Source organism: Eumetopias jubatus, unplaced genomic scaffold, assembly GCF_037043125.1.
Source record: "Eumetopias jubatus isolate StellerSeaLion01/CBP00866 unplaced genomic scaffold, mEumJub1_p1.0 scaffold_7, whole genome shotgun sequence".
NCBI lineage: Eukaryota > Metazoa > Chordata > Mammalia > Carnivora > Otariidae > Eumetopias > Eumetopias jubatus.
Genome location: NW_028274813.1, coordinates 28,525,636 through 28,542,879, shown reverse-complemented (window position 1 = coordinate 28,542,879; position 17,244 = coordinate 28,525,636). Strand labels below are relative to the sequence as shown.

At 37.3% G+C, this 17,244-nt stretch overlaps 1 protein-coding gene across 1 annotated transcript in view; it reads left to right on the top strand.

The window, feature by feature from the left end:
* RBM25 (RNA binding motif protein 25) overlaps nt 1-17,209 on the top strand; it is a 57,571-nt gene extending 40,362 nt beyond the window's left edge. Inside the window, exons 10-19 of the mRNA XM_028089263.2 lie at nt 514-800; nt 2,110-2,332; nt 2,671-2,760; nt 5,179-5,252; nt 6,526-6,676; nt 9,249-9,573; nt 9,947-10,221; nt 10,560-10,658; nt 11,912-11,959; nt 15,555-17,209. Of these exons, the coding sequence (XP_027945064.1) occupies nt 514-800; nt 2,110-2,332; nt 2,671-2,760; nt 5,179-5,252; nt 6,526-6,676; nt 9,249-9,573; nt 9,947-10,221; nt 10,560-10,658; nt 11,912-11,959; nt 15,555-15,647 (1,665 nt within the window). The 3' untranslated portion in view covers nt 15,648-17,209. The remainder of the gene's footprint in view (nt 1-513; nt 801-2,109; nt 2,333-2,670; nt 2,761-5,178; nt 5,253-6,525; nt 6,677-9,248; nt 9,574-9,946; nt 10,222-10,559; nt 10,659-11,911; nt 11,960-15,554) is intronic.
* The last annotated feature ends 35 nt before the right edge of the window (nt 17,210-17,244 follow it).

The following is a 17,244-nucleotide window of genomic DNA, read 5'->3' as shown; positions in this document are numbered from 1 at the left end:
GGTAGAAGATTATTTAGTTGTATTACAGTGACCTGACTTTCCTCCCCCACCTCCCCTTTGAAATCTTCAAGTAGTAACCTGTAGGTAATGGGAAGTTTGGGGTTATATATAGTATCAATAGTAAATCAGTAGTCATACTGATTTACAGAAATTCATAATGACAGAAATTACATTTTAGCTAAGTGATTGTATTTCTAGAAATTATTACTAATCACCACATTCCTCATGGTCATTTAGTTATTACATAATCATTGAGCGGCCAGCCACACTTGACACGATCTCCCAGCATCCAAGATTGGAGATTCCTGGTCTGTGTAGAGTATATGGGTTTGCACGCAATCTATTTAGTCTTGTGATTGCTTCAGTTTAATTTGTCAAGTAAAACCAAAGTACTTAATATTAAAGTGCCAGTGGTTTGGTTGTTTTTGTTCCTTATATTGGGCATTGCGCCGGGAAATACCCGAATACTGGAGCTACAGAGTTAACTCTAAAAGTACTTTTATTGGTTTCTAGAAACTGGAAGAAGAGAAAGGCAAAAAGGAGAAAGAAAGACAGGAAATTGAGAAAGAACGGAGAGAAAGAGAGAGGGAGCGTGAAAGGGAACGAGAAAGGCGAGAACGGGAACGAGAAAGGGAAAGAGAACGTGAACGAGAAAAAGAGAAAGAACGGGAGCGGGAACGAGAACGAGATAGGGATCGTGACCGGACAAAAGAAAGAGACCGTGACCGGGACCGAGAGAGAGACCGGGACCGCGATCGGGAAAGGAGCTCGGATCGGAATAAGGATCGGAGTCGATCAAGGTAAGGCTTGGTGGAAGTTACTGTTTGCTGATTGCTTTAGTAGAACTGCGGTTAGGCACTCTCCACACCGTTTACATTTGTGTGAGGAGAGAGCTTCCTTAGGCACAGAGCATGCCTGGCTTGCTGTCTCACACACGTAAACATTGGTTCAAGTAACAGTTCTCAACTTCAGGGTTAATTTTTATCTGACGCTAGTTTATACGCAGACCCAGAACACAACCACTGTCCACCCAGTGTTATGGGCAGAACTGATTCCCTCTTGTCTCCCTGGGTTGGTGGGCATCTTTTCTATTTACCATTTCATTGAGGTCCTGCATCCTGGGAAATCATCTCTAGCACCCCTGCTTCTAGGCGCTCATCTTTACTTGGTCCTGTAGCCCATTGTATGGCCTAGCTCTCAATTTAGGACTCCCAAGTAATTTTACCTTGTTTTTATTTTAAGTTTTTTCTTAATTATATTGAATTTGATGAATCATCTCAAATTCTTTAGGAAGGAGTAAAGCAAAAATGAACGAAGGAAGTGGGGAAGGAAGAAAAGCTTACCTTTTTTTCCCAAGCTGGTTTTCAGATAATACATTTCTGTGTTGCAAATTTTCACCTGATTGTAGCTGAAAGGAGGTCCACTTTAGTCAGTCCACCAGTTGCTGGAACTAGAAATCCGGTGTCCTTAGTCTTTAGTGGGCATTAAAATCCTTCCCTTCCTTCCTCTCCTGGAATAATCATTATCCTCTTGAGTAACCATTATCAAGAATTTGACATACAGTCAGTGTATGTATACTTTTATTATGGATATGAATCCATAACCACTATATTGTTTTATATGTGTACAAATAAATGTATTTAATTAGATCCATGGCATCATACTACCTATATTCTGCAATTTGGTTTTATCACTCTGAATTAAATATTTGATAACTTTTCATTGCCAGTAGATACAGTTCTGATTTATCCATCCAACATGCCAAAATGCTCTTTTCTCCACACCTTTGCCAACATCTTTATTCCTTCATCACTAGTGAAGTAGGCTGTCTTTTAACGTGTCAGTCCTTTATATTTCTTATATCCAGGTGTGTTTGTTTTCTGAGATACTGATAAGCATTAACATGGAATTTAAAATGCAATTGAGAATTTGAGACTAGAATTATGTTGTGTCATCCTGATAAGTATAGAGGAGTTTACAATTCTGCAGAAATCAAATGCTAAATTCTGGCCTATGAGTTTGTGTATTATTTTGTAATATATGTTATTCTCTTTTCCCTTGGTTTATAAAGGAAAACAAAGACTTTTTTTAAATCTTTCGTTTATATAGAGAAAAGAGCAGAGATCGTGAAAGGGAACGGGAGCGAGAAAGAGAGAGAGAGAGAGAACGGGAACGAGAAAGAGAACGAGAGCGAGAGAGAGAGCGAGAAAGGGAACGGGAACGAGAGAGAGAGAAAGACAAGAAGCGCGACCGAGAAGAAGATGAAGAAGATGCTTACGAACGAAGGAAACTTGAAAGAAAACTCCGAGAAAAAGAAGCTGCTTACCAAGAGGTAAATTGAGAAAATGCTTTTATTTATTATTATTATTTTTTAAGATTTTATTTGAGAGAGAGAGCATGCGCCCATGTGTGCAGAGGGAGAGGGGGAGGGGGAGGGGGAGAATCTCCAACAGACTCCATGCTGAGCATGGAGCCCAGCATGTGGGGCTTGATCTCACGACCCTGAGATCATGACCTGAGCCGAAAGCAAGAGCTAGGCACTTAACTGAGCCACCCAGATGCCCCGAGAAATGCTTTTATTCTTAAAGCTTGCTATTCAGTAGGTTAGTCAAAAATTTTAGAGCCCTTTGCATACATTTGTATTACTAAATTTGACAATTTCTTTTTTAGCGCCTTAAGAATTGGGAAATCAGAGAACGGAAGAAAACCCGGGAGTATGAGAAAGAGGCCGAAAGAGAAGAAGAAAGAAGAAGAGAAATGGTAATATTCTCTGTTACAAATTAGTGATTTTTCAGATAAAAATCAGGTCAAATTCTTGACCATTAACTAGATTAGAAGTAACTTTGTCATTAAAATGTACGAGCTCTCAGTATAGACAATTTAATTTGGGGGTGGAGGGGCAAAAGGAAGAGGGAGAGAGAGAATCCCAAGCAGGCTCCATACCCAGTGAGGCTCCATCTCATGATCCTAAGATCACCACCTGAGCTGAAATCAAGAGTTAGGACACCCAGCTGTTTAAGCCACCCAGGCGACCCTAGGTAATGTAATATTTATGTATTTCAGTTAATCTTCAGACAATTTCAGTCCACCAAAATCTCTTTTACTCTTAATTTTCACATTTTTGCTGCCTATAAACAAAATTATCTCTTGGATGCGCATACCGTTGAAGTCTGTCTGTCATAGAATAATATATAAAAAGAATTTATTTATAAAACATTCTTAAGAGTCTGTAACATTGATTTTGAAGAGGCATTGATAGATACTGATAGATACTGTTCTGTATTGGTTGTGGCACATGTGGATGAAGGGAATAGTGTCATGAGAAGACCTTCTTTTTGTTTGTCATGTTTTTATTTAAATTCCACTTAAAATTAACATATAGCGTAAAGACCTGTTTTTATGAATCACAATTATTGTCTTCAGTATATAACATATGAATTATAGTTTTTCCTCATGCTGCCTTTTAGGTACATGACATTTTTTGCATTTACACTGTTTGATGAACTATAATAGGGAAACCATTGGCATAGGTTGTTACTAAGAAGAGTGACAAAAAAATTTTGTCATAGTATTTGCTTGAGTAGTATGTTCCATGTGTTCTGTCTTTGCCAGAATTTCGTGAAAGTTTCTTTATCTCCAGTTTATTTTATATTTGTATTATTCTTCCAAAAACTTCACTGAAGTTAGGAATCTTCAAGTAGCTTTTGAATATGAGACATAGAGGGAGTTTTTGTAAGTACCCAAAAGAGGGTGCATGTAGAAACTAGATAGATAGTATGGGTTTTCTGTATATATCCATAATGCCATAGAATTATTGACAGTAGTTTCAATTCCCATTCTAGAATTTCTTTTTCATCCCTACGTTAGAAAATAGGAAGAGAATAATATAGTGAGAAACGATTATTTGAAGAGCTGTTTGCCATGAACAACACCAGATATCTACATTTGAAGTGGTCCTGCTTTTTACAAGCAAATCGGAAATCTGTCTTTCTAGAGAAAATTTTCCTATTATTTTTTTGTTTGAGAGCTTTAAAAAAGTCCAGTTACAAAAGCAGTTACTTATTATATAGAAATATTCAAGTAACAGAAGTACGTGATGTAAAAAGTGAAGGTTTCTACTCCTCAAGGCTGGTAATTTATGTTTATATTTTAGTATGTATCTCATGCACCTTCCTGTGTTTTATTTAAATACTTATAAGTTTTGTCATTCCTACTTAACAAATCTGCTTTCATTCATTTGACACATTTGAGTCAAGTACATTATATCCCAGCCTTGGTGCTTGTGCTGGGTACTGGGCATACAGGAGTAACTAATGATTCTAACTTTGAAACAAGTGGGTGGTATTTTCAGAGAGAGAGGTAGTTACTGTAGTGTGTGTGAGTGTTTAAGGTACGATAAAGGGGTGTTCACAGTATTTTGGGAGTGCGGAGAAAGAATTGTTTGGGGATGGGAATTGGTCATGGTAGGTGGTTAGATCAGGGAAGTCTTTACAGAGAGGTAATACTTGAAATTTGAAATGTATTGAAATTTCACTGTAATCTAAATAAACTTAGTATATTTAGAAACCTATCCTTTGTATATAGATATACTAGATATAATAGTTGATAGAGTAGGTAAGGATATAGAGTATAAGTAAATATTTTTAAATATTATATATTTGTATGTAATTGTTAGCTATAAGTGGTATTAAATATAATAGTTATATTTGAAATTCAAAAATAAGAGAGTCCTATACTTTCATGGTTTGTGTACCCAAAGTTAGACTGATGCATGAACATGATTTGAATTTTCAGTCCTGCATTTCTTAAAAACTATTTTCTGTAGCATAATGTATCTACAAATGAAAGGTAAAGTATTTTCGTTGAATTAATAGATACATTAAAATAACTTTGTTTTGTTTCTTGGTTTGCTCAGGTTTCATTACTGTACTTTGAAGACTCTATCCAGAGAGGAATACTATATGTGGTTTTTGTTGCATAGATAAGTTCTAAATCTGGCTTGTTTTATGAGTAAGAGATAAAATATATCTAATGTTATTTAAATTTAATATACAGAGTACATGAGAATTATAAAATTCAAGTGGTATGGATAAGAAAAATTTATCTCCAAGAAAGGAGGGGATATTCTATGTGACTTTTATGTTAATTTTGCACACTTTGTCTTTTATTCCCACAAAGGCAAAAGAAGCTAAAAGACTAAAAGAATTCTTAGAAGATTATGATGATGATAGGGATGATCCCAAATATTACAGGTAAAGAATCCTTGCTTTATGAGCTCATACTTTCAGTATTTTATTAGCTGTATTTTCCCTACCAGAGGGTGCAAGTTTATTCAGTGGAATAAGAAAGAGAATCTTAATATTCTACCTTGTAATCACCTCCATATTTGATAAGATGTTTTTGGGAGTGCAGGGGAGAACTGTTGGAAAGGGATCAACAGTTCTATCTTTTGTGGGGTGGTGGTCCACATAGTATTAAAACAGATTAATTTTTTTCATGTGTTTTATAGAGGTCCAGTTTTTATAGCAAGTTATAACTGGTCTTGATAACTAAGGTGGTCTAAAAATTTTTGCATTCAAGGATTTCAAGAATGTTACAAAGCAAACCCAATGCCATCCCATCTCCTGCCCTATTGATATAATTATTGTAAAGTGACGGTTGTAAAGCTTGCCCTTCCCTCATGTCTTTGTTCCCATGGCATTTCTAAAGTACTCTCATTCTAGCACTGTGGCAGTATGGTAAAATTGTTGGCTCTGTTCTGCTTCCTCCATTCCAAACTAATTTCTCTGAGGATATGGACAATATTTTGATTTTTCTTTTTAACCTCATGTATCTGATAGGATCCGGGGCATGTAGTGAAGGCATTTAGTATATCATTTTAATATACTGTTACCCCATAATTAAAACATTGGAATTAGCAACTTCAAAAGCATGCCAAGGATTTGACTTTGTAGAAAATGAAAAAAAAAAAATCCTCGGTAAAATTATTGAATCATAAAATCAGTAGTAGTACATAATTTCAGCATTCTGAGATGTAATATACTGCTAGCTAGAGAGAATCTCTTCTGTTGATTCTGCACTACTTCTTCAAGGATTTTTTCCATAAGGGAAAGAATTGATTTAAATTGAAGATAGAGGACTGTTCTTACTGGTAATACTACTACTTTTAGTAGTTTTTCACAACTTGGCATCCAAGAAAACACAAATTGTGTGTTGGGCTTTCCCTGTGGAATGAGTACAAAATGAGAGCTTTCTTTCATCAGAAAACTGTTCCTGCTTGTTTTAGACACTTACTTAGAATGACTTGAGAATGAGGCATGGTGATAAATGACAAGACCATGCTTCCTTATTAAACTGTTTATGTGTAGAGAGCACACTGTCTTGGGTGTTCTGCAGATATAAAAACAGACATTTTTCATTTTCCTAACATGCAGCTTTTAGTATTGAAGGAAGGTACTTTTGGAGACATTATGTGTTATAATAGTTGATCTGAGTATCAAGGCCTGTTATGATTTACTTTTGCAGAGGAAGCGCTCTTCAGAAAAGGTTGCGTGATAGGGAAAAGGAAATGGAAGCTGATGAACGGGATAGGAAGAGAGAGAAGGAAGAGCTAGAGGAAATCAGGCAGCGCCTTCTGGCTGAAGGGCACCCAGATCCAGATGCAGAGCTCCAAAGGGTGAGTTACCCTAACATCCACAACAATGTCCTCATAAGGGAAATGCAGTTTATGCTCCATGGATCTTGCTGTTTGGGGGGATGATATTAGTACTTTTTCTTTATTTTATTATGCAGATCATCAGTCTTAGTTTTACAGCTTTAATTATTCTAAACACCTTCCTGTGTCTTATTCCTTTATTTCTGTGAAATATTACCTAAGTTAAATGAATGTCATCTAATAAAACTTTTCTAGAAACCTGTCCTTCCCATAATGTGTTCTCACATTTCATGACTTTTGGGGTTTGAGTTCCTTCTCACTCCCACCCTAAATCTTTTTATTTCCTAAATAAGTTAAAGACGTTTTCACGAACAGCATGCCATTTAAAAAAAGGAAAAGACTTTGCCATAGAACATAGCATACCCCATTCTTTTTTTTTAAAATATTTTTATTTAATTATTTGAGAGGGAGAGAATGAGAGAGAGAGCATGAGAGAGGGGAGGGTCAGAGGGAGAAGCAGACTCCCTGCTGAGCAGGGAGCCCAATGCGGGACTCGATCCTGGGACTCCAGGATCATGACCTGAGCCGAAGGCAGTCGATTAGCCAACTGAGCCACCCAGGCGCCCTACCCCGTTCTTTTTTTAAGAGTAGACTGTCATTTTAGAAAAATTTTTGTTCTTAATATATCATGAATCTAATATTGTAAATTCTTTGTATCAACTTGAAAAAATCTGTTATATCCTGTTTGTCATCAGAAACCATGTCTTCTTACATGCCCCTTTTATTTTTCAAAATGAAATTGTTTTTTTTTCCTGTTGCTAGAATAAGTACTTACATGAGTAAATAGAAGGTTCAGACAATATGCAACACAATAGTGAAGAAATTAAAAACTACCTGCTTTCTTATCAGCCTGGTACAATCATTATAGATTTGTGTTTTTTTTAAGATTTTATTTATTTGAGAGAGACACAGCAAGAGAGGGAACACAAGCAGGGGGAGTGGGAAAGAGAGAAGCAGGCTTCCCGCTGAGCAGGGAGCCTGATGTGGGGCTCGATCCCAGGATCCTGAGATCATGACCTGAGCCAAATGCAGATGCTTAACTGACTGAGCCACCCAGGCGCCCCTAGATTTGTGGTTTTTAAAATGTCATCACACAGGCATATGTATACCCTCCTCACATAAATTTTAGAAGTGGGATTATAATTTACATGCTCTTTTCTAATGTGCTTTTAATTCGGGTATAATCTTTCACTCAGAATATTGCCAGTTTATAGCTTTATGTCTGTTTTCATACCTTGACCATCATGGCATATTGTTGGTCTTTTAAATCCTTACCATTGTAACATTTAGGTTGGGTGTGTTTTTATGTTTTATTTTCTACCAGTTGGTTTGAATGCCTTACAGATTGTTTAATGGTCATTGTACTACTTTGTGAGTTGATAGTTAGATGGTGTTAAAAGTCATGTCATGCACCAACTTTTAATTGTTATGTAGTTCAGGATCTTTTTTTAAGATTTTGTTTATTTATTTGAGAGAGCGAGCATGAGCGGTAGGGAGAGGGAGAAGCAGACTCCCTGTTGAGCCTGGGGCTCAGTCCCAGGATCCTGAGATCAGGACCTGAGCCTAAGTCAGACACTTAATTGACTGAGCCAGCCAGGCACCCCCAGGGTCTTTTTGTTCTATTTTTTTTGTTTCATGCTCAGAAAAATTGATGAAATTTACTCAAGTTTTTATAATGCTCTTATTGGTTATTTTGTTGTTTTTCAATCTTTCATGATTTCAGGGAGAGTGTTCATTTTGGTATAGGCTTTTGACTCGAAAAATTTTTTCCCCTCTCTTTCTTTCTTTCCCTATTCATGAATACAAAAGTGACTAGCATCTTAGCCATGACCTAGAAAGACCAAAGAATTGCGTTTTAAAGATTTTATTTTTAAGTAATCGCTGCATTCACCATGGGGCTCGAATTCACAGCCCTGACATCGAGAGTTGCATGCTGTACGGACTGAGCCAGCCAGGTGCCACAGAACAAATAATTGTTGATGACCAAGCTGAGGATTTGAGTTGCCTCTTAATGCAGTTGTCTAGGTTCTAAAATAAACTTTTGGGGGACACCTAGGTGGCTCAGTCAGTCATCTGCCTTCAGCTCAGGCCATGATTACAGGGTCCTGGGATCGAGCCCTGCTGCTACGTGGGGAGCCTGCTTCTCCCTCTCCCTCTGCCCTTCCTCCCTGCTCATGCTCTCTTTCTCTCTCAAATAAATAAAATCTTTAAAATTAAAATAAAACTTTGGATTATAATTTCAATAAAAATAAAAAAACATACCTTTTACTTTTAAATTAGCCACCTGTTATGTATTTGCCTTTGTTATATCTGAAGAGTTTAAATAATTTTATATGTAAATGTTAAAAATATAAGAAAACATTTTGCAGAGTACCTAATATATTCTGTAGACCTACCCAGCTTTCTGATTATAGAAGCAAACAGTGTTTCATTATTCCTAATGAAAAATAGAAGTTTTATGAAAGATGATGGAAAACAGAAAGCTGGTTGAGTATAGTTGTGGTCTGTTAGTCACGTTATTTTTTGGTGTTAGATGGAACAAGAGGCTGAAAGGCGCAGACAACCACAAATAAAGCAAGAACCTGAATCAGAGGAAGAAGAAGAAGAAAAGCAAGAAAAAGAAGAAAAACGAGAGGAACCCATGGAAGAGGAGGAAGAGCCGGAGCAAAAGCCCTGTCTCAAACCAACTCTGAGGCCCATCAGTTCTGCCCCATCTGTTTCCTCTGCCAGTGGCAATGCAACCCCCAACACTCCTGGGGATGAGTCTCCATGTGGTATTATTATTCCTCATGAAAATTCACCAGATCAACAACAACCGGAGGAACATAGGCCAAAAATAGGACTAAGTCTTAAACTGGGTATGTTAGCATTTTCTTCCTTCTTTCCTTTATTTTAATCCCCTATATATACTTAAATTTTGCCTTAAGGAAAAAATAAATATGTGCTGGTTGGTAGGTAGATAGAAAAATACTCAAAAATGCCTTTATAGCTCACGATTGTTTTCGTAGTTCTACTAGTGCTCCTATATCTGCAGCTGCCTCAAGTTCTGAGAAGAAGTGAAAAGTTAAATTTTCTAGCACTTGTGAGTAGTGAGTTATTTTTTACAGTTGGGATCTTTCTCTGAGATTTGTGAAAGTACATTATGCACTGCTCTTGAGGGATGGTGGGTTGTAAAATGTAATTAACATTGGAAAATTAAGTCATCATGCTAATACAGGATTTTTACTATAGGTGCTTCCAATAGTCCTGGTCAACCTAATTCTGTGAAGAGAAAGAAACTCCCCGTAGATAGTGTCTTTAACAAATTTGAGGACGAAGACAGTGATGATGTACCCCGAAAAAGGAAACTGGTTCCCTTGGATTATGGTGAAGATGATAAAAATGCTGCCAAAGGCACTGTAAACACTGAAGAAAAGCGCAAACACATTAAGAGTCTCATTGAGAAAATTCCTACAGCCAAACCTGAGCTCTTTGCTTATCCCTTGGATTGGTCTATTGTGGATTCTGTGAGTAGCACATTGTATTTCATCATTTTTATTGGAAGTGGTTTTGAATATAGCATACAAAGTCAGCTGATTCTATTAATGACAAGTAGAGACGATAATGTGGCTGGCTTCTTGACCTGCCAAGGAATTTAGGTAAATGATTGGGGAAATTCTTGGTGGTACTTGAAGTCTTCATCAATTAGAAGCAAGTAATTGTATCTTGATATATAACCTGTCTTCATTCAACTTGTAAATGAGAGCATATATATTTTAGTTTTAAGAAAAATTGTGAGGCTATAGACTTTGTAGTAAATATAATAAAAAGTTATTTAATTTAATAACAATGCTTTATTTTGCAGATATTGATGGAACGACGGATTAGACCATGGATTAATAAGAAAATTATAGAATACATAGGTGAAGAAGAAGCTACATTAGTTGATTTTGTTTGTTCTAAGGTTAGTCTTTTACTCCCTTCTTCCCCAACTTTTTTTTTTTTTTTAAGATTTATTTATTTGACAGAGAGAGACACAACGAGGGAGGGAACACAAGCAGGGGGAGTGGGAGAGGGAGAAGCAGGCTTCCCTCTGAGCAGGGATCCCGATGCAGGGCTCGATCCCAGGACCCCCTGGATCATGATCTGAGCCACAGGCAGACACTTAACAACTGAGCCACCCAGGTGCCCCGATCCGCAACATTTTTTTATACTTCAAAATATTAAGACACTTTCTAAAATAAAAAATCTTGCAAAGCCAGGTCTATGGTAGTTTAGTTTCAGTTATTAAGAGATTTCATGTCTACTTAACTCCTCCACTTTATTTCAGACCCCTATGCCATATTCTTTCATTTCAGAGGGTCAAGGAGGACAGATTTATTGACTGCTGCCAAGTTTGCGCTCTCCCTGCCCCTGGGAATGTGTTGCCACCCCCACGGCTTAATGGTTAGAATGCTGCTGAAGTACAGTTGAGGGGGTATTTGTGGAGACAGCTGATAGCTTATCTCATGAATTTGTCAGTCATCCATTCTTTGGAAGAAGAGCAAAATAGTTTCTTTCATAGTATAATAATAGTTGTTTTTATTAATTAATTTGCTGTGGGCCAGGCTTTGTTCTTGGCAGGTACTGTGTTAAGCATTTATAGAATGTTATGTTCTTTAAACCTCCCAACAACCTTAGCAAGTATAAATTACTCTTATCCCCATTTTATACATGTAGAAATTGAGGTCAGGGGAGATTGTCTTGACCATAGTCCCATAATAAGTAAGCGCTAAGTGCTCTTAACCACCAAGGTGTACCACATCCTTCCATTGTCTCCTGAAGGCAAAGTCTTATCTTTAATAAGATAGTTATAGTAGAAGCACTGTATATCTGTAAAGGAATAATTGCATTTTAAGGAAATGCTTATTTTTCCACCATTACTGCTCTTTTAGCTTTAGGAATAGCAAATTTAGGCTGCCCTCTCCACTTGTAATTATTGTAGCATTGGAATTTGTAACTCTGGATTTGAATTAGAACACGTAGTATAGTGATTAAGATCCCAGGTTGTCGTGAACTTCTATTGAAGAGAGTAGGATTCTGGGAATTAAGAAATTTATAGAATGTTTCTTCAGCCACAAGAAATTCCCGTATTAGTTTGAGGGTACTTTAAAATTTTTTGACTATATTGCTAATTTTTTATTTATATTCAAAATGACAGTTATGTGTTTCTTTTAGGTTATGGCTCATAGTTCACCTCAGAGCATTTTAGATGACGTTGCCATGGTAAGTCAAAAATTTAGTGTTGTTAATATTCTAATTAATATCTGTAAACAAACTAAACTTCTGTTTTTGATTAATTTTTTACCTGTGTTGGTTCCAGAACCTTTCTTTTTAGAAGCCCCAATTAAAATGTGAATCTGCACTAAAAGAGGTTAAAAGCACTCACATCAAGGTGTCCTTAGACAAAACTAACACTTTTTCCTTCCCCCACCTTTGGTGTTTGTATGTATAAATACAAATTCTGGATCTATTCATACATTTCGAAAACATTAAGTGCTTACTAGGTTGAACATGGTGCTAGAAGCATGAAAAGGTGGAACATCTGTCCTTAAAGAAGTAGCAGGGAGACAGGTATACTAATACTGATACTGTAATATACTTGCAATCATGGGGATATAACAAACAAAAAGATGTGGGGGCCCAGGAGATGGAGCATCTGATGGTACAGATGGCAGTTAGGAAAGGAATCACAAGAGTTAACCATCTAAACTGAGACTTGAGGAGACTTGTATAACCTTGTCACTTGGACAGTTATCCATTGGTCAGCAGTAAACATCAAATCCCCATTTGCATTTAATTTGGATATTAGAGTCGAGTCAGTGGTTCCATTTATCTAATGTGATTTTGGGAGAAAAGGAAGGAGGGAGAGAATTGGCTCTAGAGTGAGAGTGGTTGAGTAGGCTGTGAACTCCAAGCTAGGAAGAGAAGGCGGTAACATCGGAATAGAGCTGGTGGTTATGTGAAACGGGCTGGTTGTTCCACTGAAGCTGTGGGAGGTGTGTTGAAAAGAGTGGTTATAGTGAGACAGTAGAACGTTTAAGAACAAGTGGTGGATTGGTCCAGACGATGGTGAGGTGCATATGTGGCCATGGGAGAGAGTTTCTGGGGTAGAGCTGATGTCGTTAGACTATAAGTGAACTTTCCACTTGGGTCATACACATAGAAATTGAAACTTCTGTGTGTTGGGACAGGGATTGCAGAGAAATATGGGAACCAATAGCCAGAGTGCTCATCTATTGTGGGTAGAAGACTAGGTGTTTGCTAGATAGTTGCTGTTGGGGTGGAAGGGTAGTGTAATGAGATCTCACGAATCTTAATGGAGATACTGTTCACAAAGAGAAACTAGAAAGATCTAGCAGCTTCCCCTCCTGTGAGATTAAGGGGCTTTGAAAGTAAGGAACTTCCTGAGTAGGCTACAGGAGTGTCTCAGGGTCTTTCAGGGACACAAGTTTTCAGTTCAGGTAAATAGATGAAAAAAAAAAAAAACTAATTGAAGTTGAGAGTGGTTAGTATAAAGAGTAATGGAGGGCAGAGTGGGAAGGCGAGTCAGGGAGGAAGAAGCGTTGAGCATGTTGTAAGATGACAGGTGCCCTGGAGAGCTTGCATTTCCCACTGCAGTTGTCAGGGAGGGGCATAGTGGGGTACCTAAACAACGGGAGCTCCTAGGTCGAGATATTTTGTGTCCAGGCACTATATGATGTCTAAAGCCAGGGAACATTAATTTTCTGCTGCCGAGCCAGGCTGATGCAGCTGTTGTTTAGAATTTCTGATAAAGTATTTGTGAAAGGTTTGTTGACTTCATAATGCTGAGCCTCAGATGAAAGGAGAAATGTGAATAGATCCTGGTCCTTGGGGATAGAATTTGAACTTCCCTGACCTTCCCATATGTTTAAAAGGTTATCCTTGGGGCCGAGAGAGGGTTTTATAGTTGGGCCTGAGTTAGGGAATTAAAAAACAAACAAAACCCCAGTGTTCTAGTATTTGGCTTTGGCAGAGTTGCAATTTCTGTCAGTGAAGATGTCACGTGTCAGTGTTAATCCATTTTGATCTGTTGAAATATTTTGGTATTTGGAGTATAATGAGACTCTTTTACTGGTTAATTACTTATATTTTAATTTTCTGGCTCATTGTTGATCAGAGTGGGAGGAAGCCACTCAATTGGCTAGTTTTGTCAACTAGTTCTATCAAAAGCTTACCTTCTAAATATTTCTTGACTAAATGAGATTGAATTTTTAGTTCAAGTAGTACTTTGCTCTTATTAAAAATCTGACATTTTCTTTTTTTTCTTTTAAGATTTTATTTATTTGACAGAGAGAGACACAACGAGAGAGGGAACACAAGCAGGGGGAGTGGGAGAGGGAGAAGCGGGCTTCCCGTGGAGCAGGGAGCCTGGTGCGGGGGTCGATCCCAGGACCCTAGGATCATGACCTGAGCCGAAGGCAGATGCTTAACAGCTGAGCCACCCAGGCGCCCCAGATCTGACATTTTCTTAAAAAAAGAAATCTTGACTTTTTCAAACTGTACCTTTCTTCATTTTACATTAATTAACTTTGGTTGTATTTTGTGCCTAGATCTATTTATTTCCAAGGTAACAATGTTCACATTAATTAGTGTTGCAGCATAGTTCTCTCAAACTGCTGGTCAAGTCTGGCTTGTAGAAGTCTGAGTAAAAGTTCTTTAATTATTTGTCATTGTTGAGCAATTTAGGGAAGTTTATCAAAAAAAAAAGAAAAGAGAAGAAAATCAGATTTTTCCAGCTTCTTTTAGGTACTTACTGATCACTTAGATACCAGACACTCTTCAAAACACTTTGTACCTGTTAACTCTTTTAATTCCCACAGTAGAACAGTATCAAGTAGCTAATATTTCTTCCATTCTACAGATGAGAGAACTGAGGTTCATTGTGGCTAAGTGACTCAGCCAAGGACACATACCTGATAAGAGGTAGAAGTGGGATTTGGACCCACATAGTCTGGCTAGAGATCTAGTTTGCTTAACTGCCCCCCCTTTAAAGATTTTATTTATTCATTTAAGAGAGAGAGAGCACAAGCAGGGGGAACAGGAGAGGGAGAAGCAGACTCCCCGCTGAGCAGGGAGCCTGATGTGGGGCTCGATTCCAGGACCCTGGGATCATGACCTTGAGCCAAAGGCAGACGCTTAACAACTGAGCCACCCAGGCGCCCCTACATATGTTCTCATTTAATATTTAATTCTATGTTACATAATAAGGACTTGATAAGTGTTATGATTTTAAGGCTGTTTTCGGGGTAGATAAGATACTCGGTTGTATAACTAGTTCTGCCTAAATTACTATGTTTTTTATAACAAACATACTTTCTTTAGGAAATAGTTTAGTATTGCGGTGTATTTGGTAAGCCATGGAATTTTGCTGAATGCATTTCTCCCTGACACCCTTTTTTGTAATTTATATTTACTGAATATATTTCTCACACTAGACCAATTTATTTCAGGTCATTTTATTGAAAGTAAATGCTTGTCAATATATGAAGCCTTTTAAAATGCCAGTCACGGGACACCTGGGTGGCTCAGTCATTAAGCATCTGCCTTCAGCTCAGGTCATGATCCTGGGGTCCTGGGATCAAGTCCTGCATCAGGCTCTTTGCTCAGTGGGGAGCCTGCTTCTCCCTCTGCCTGCCGCTCCCCCTGCTTGGGCTCTGTCTCTCTCTCTCTGACAAATAAATAAGACCTTTAACAACAATAAAAAAAATAAGAAAATACTAGTCACTGTTGGGATATGCTGATGATTGTTACTGGGGTTTTTTTTTTTTTTTTTGAGTTTTTTCTTTTTCTTTTCTAGGTACTTGATGAAGAAGCAGAAGTTTTTATAGTCAAAATGTGGAGATTATTGATATATGAAACAGAAGCCAAGAAAATTGGTCTTGTGAAGTAAAACTCTTTTTACCTTTAGAGTTCTGTTTCAATTTTCTTCTTCTTTCCCACCTTTCAGAGGACTTTGGCTTTTTCTTTGTCTTCAAAGACATTTGTGAGATCTGTAATTTTTTTTTAATGTAGAAAATGTGAATTTTTTTTGTCCTCTAATTTGTTGATGCCCTGTGTACTCCCTTGGTTGTAAAGACATCTGAATCCTGCCTTGGTTCTCTTTATACTCACCAGGTACAGATTACTGGTATGTTTTATAAGCCGCAGCTACTGTATACAGCCTATCTGATATAATCTTGTTCTGCTGATTTATTTCTTGTAAATATTAAAATGACTCCCCAATTCTTTTGCAGAATTGCACTTAATGTTGAACTGTACTGTACAGGAACCTACATGAATGATTTTAATTGAAAGAATACCCATCATACCTATTACCCTTCCCACCCCTTGATCAAAAATGGCAAGCCCTCCTGAAGGCATGGAATTTAAAATTAGAGTGCTAAGATTAGCAGACAGTCCATTCCCACTGTATCTCTGTATGAATGTGTTCGTGTGAATGTATGTATAAATGTCTTTTACCTAATTTTCTTTGGAGGGCTCCCTTAAACATTTCCTTATTGAAGAGTAGAATTGTAAAGGAAACGTGGTATTGTGCCAACCCAAATGTCTGGGATAATTAGGTTATTAGTCTCCCAGAGCATGGTATTCTCTTGTGGCAAGCAACAGTCTGGTGAATGGAATGGGGCTTTCCTGTTGATAGCTGGCTGCTTCAGCCCTTCTTTTTTAAGGGAGTGTGAATCATAATGGTTTTCCCGTTAATTTCATTGTTCAGAAATGAGGCAGATCCTTAGATTCTGGAGAGCTTTATTTGATGCATTTTTGCACTAATTGGTCCTTAGCTTTATTTTGGTGTACTCTTTTGTTTAAAAAGAAAAACCTTAATCTGAAAAGCATAAATGAAAAAAATCATTTAAAAAAGTAAAATTAGGCAATACAGACTTGGAAAGTTTGAAAAAAATACAGTAGGAATTCAGAATGGCAATTTGCAGTTTACATCTTATTTTTAAGGATAAAGTAAATCATTTAAGGCTGTTACCACTAATTTTTTGTTTTCACTTTTGTTTTTAAAGGGTTTATATCTCGTGAGTGTATATGTATGCATACACCTCTTTTACCTCTGCTCATCAATGTTTAAAAATATACTGATGTCTTAGAGACACACATGGAGCTTTCTTTATTGTAGAACAGAACTTCACCAGGGAGCAAAATGACCTGAAAATGTAACAGGTTTTAGACAGTTCTTAACACAAATTAGGTGCAGTTATTCCCATCTCTGAGTATTTATTTAAAAGAAAGACAGAGTCTGGGGGAGGGGGGTTGTTAAAAAGCGTAACTGAGCTTGAGTTACAGATTTTTTTTTACATCTTAAAAGGAATTTGAAACACTGTTCTTAACATTGGACCATGAGGTGGTTCCATTATGTAAATATTTCCTATATTAAAACTGTATATATTTGATCTTGGGGACCCATTCTTTCAGAGTCTTGTTAAATAAATGACATGTTGTAATTGTGCAGTGCATACTAGAAACATAACTTGGAAATATAG